The sequence below is a fragment of the Gekko japonicus genome, unplaced genomic scaffold (genome assembly GCF_001447785.1).
Source record: "Gekko japonicus isolate JY-2015 unplaced genomic scaffold, Gekko_japonicus_V1.1 scaffold5668, whole genome shotgun sequence".
NCBI classification, from domain to species: Eukaryota; Metazoa; Chordata; class Lepidosauria; order Squamata; family Gekkonidae; genus Gekko; species Gekko japonicus.
Genome location: NW_015172727.1, coordinates 4,625 through 6,441, shown reverse-complemented (window position 1 = coordinate 6,441; position 1,817 = coordinate 4,625). Strand labels below are relative to the sequence as shown.

Genomic DNA, 1,817 nt, shown 5'->3' with positions numbered 1-1,817 from the left:
GGCTCCAGAGTAACCTAATTTATGCAGTAGCCAAGTCGCTCGCTCACAACTTTGATGCCAGTCGCTCACAAAGTGGAATTTTTGCTCACAAGACTCCACGGCTTAGAGGGAACATTGCCGCTGTCCCCTATGTCCCTACCCCCCCCTTCAGAAACCCGAAATCACACGTGCAGGATTCCTACTAACCCTTCTCGGATGAGTGCCTTCGCCGCCGCCGCCTCTGTGGATTGCGGATACATTTAAACCAAAGTTCGACGGCACCGGGCCTAAAACGCCTTCGTTCTCCTAAAGGAAAAAGGGGGGGAAGGAAACAGTTTGAAATTACAGTCGGTGGCTTTAGCTGGAAGCGTGCGTGACTCTTTGACTGTGCTGGTAAGTTATCTTGAGAAGAACTGTTAAGGCACCAGCGGATTCCGTGCATTAAATCTTTTACCAGCCTCTAAGGTTGCCCCTCGCTTGGCGCTGGAAATCAGAAATAATTCCGACAATTGAGGAGCAGCTGATCAAGGTAATGGAGATTACTGCAGTGGGCAAGCAAACTGGGCAGTGCGCAAGGGACCAGCGTATCTACGGGACCGTCTCCTCCGTCATGTCCCCAGGGGAGCATTGCGCTCTTCAGACAGTAACTTCCTGGTGGTCCCTGGAACCCAGATACTCAGCTGTCCTCAAACACGGGCAGGGCCTTTTCGGTTCTGGCCCCAGCCTGGTGGAACTCTCTGCTGAGTTATGCAATTCCGCAGGGCCTGCAAGGCTGAGATGTTCCGCCAGGCTTTTGGCTGAGGACAGTGAGGGTTTTCAGCTTGACTGACACCCCCTCCCGCTCTCTACATTTGTCTTCCTCCTTCCCCCCTGCCCAGCAGTCTGAAATGGGATTGATTTGTTTGGCATCTGCTTTAAAATGTGCTGTTTGATTTTAAATTGTTTTGTCTTGTCTATGTTTTTACTCGTATTGTACATCGCCCAGAGCCCTGCGGTAACAGGGATTACTAGTATTAATAACAACAACAACATCAATAATAAGGTTCATTGATCTAGATTCCCAGTTGAGACAGAGGGGGGAAAAAGATGCCATTCATTTTATACCGGGGCAGACATTTTGATTCTAGAAGGCAAGAAACAAACATGTTTTTGTAATGCCCATCATGCAAAGTGGTGAAGTTTCCAAGCTGGCAGGGTCCAGACCGAGAGACCCTAAGCTTTTTGAGCCTGCGGGCACATTTGGAATTCTGAAATGGCATGGTGGGCACAGCAGTCAGTCAATCCAGTTACCTTTATTGGCATGTAACCCTTGCAAACCCATATACGACAAAACAACAACAACGGAGGCACAGCAACAAAATGGCCACTGCAGGAGGCGGAGCCAGCCACAAAATGATTGCCACAGCTTAACTTCAGTCGCACGGTGCAAGTTCTTGTGCTGTGGTGGCAGCTAAGCTGCCAAAGCCACATTTTTAAAAAAATCATCCCAGCCAATCAAATCTCCGACAGTTGTTCCAAAGCCTTACTGGGCAAAAGCCCTACCTGCCCACCCCCCACTTCCTGAAAACACTTGGCGGGCACCAGAAAAGGAGTCGATGCCATGGCGCCCACGGGCACCGCTTTCGGGACCCCTGGTCTAGACAGTCCTATAAGGCCCTTCAGTGAAGGGGTCATTTCCTGCAGGAGTGCACAGGAGCAGAGCTCCGGCAGTAAAGAGCCCAGGGGGCAGGCACATGCAACAAGCCCCGCCCCCGGTTTCCAGTAGCTCTCAGTCAGGTCAAGAAGCAGCCAGGTAAGTTGCAGAGCCCCTTTCCCCCAGACTATTTACCCCCAGGGAA

At 51.0% G+C, this 1,817-nt stretch overlaps 1 protein-coding gene across 1 annotated transcript in view; it reads right to left on the bottom strand.

The window, feature by feature from the left end:
* Nucleotides 1-1,817, bottom strand: part of KATNAL2 (katanin p60 subunit A-like 2) — a gene marked incomplete at its 5' end in the record, with an annotated part of 37,173 nt that overhangs the window by 30,969 nt on the left and 4,387 nt on the right. The window contains one exon of the mRNA XM_015421817.1: nucleotides 187-285. Coding sequence (XP_015277303.1) covers nucleotides 187-285 — 99 coding nt within the window. The remainder of the gene's footprint in view (nucleotides 1-186; nucleotides 286-1,817) is intronic.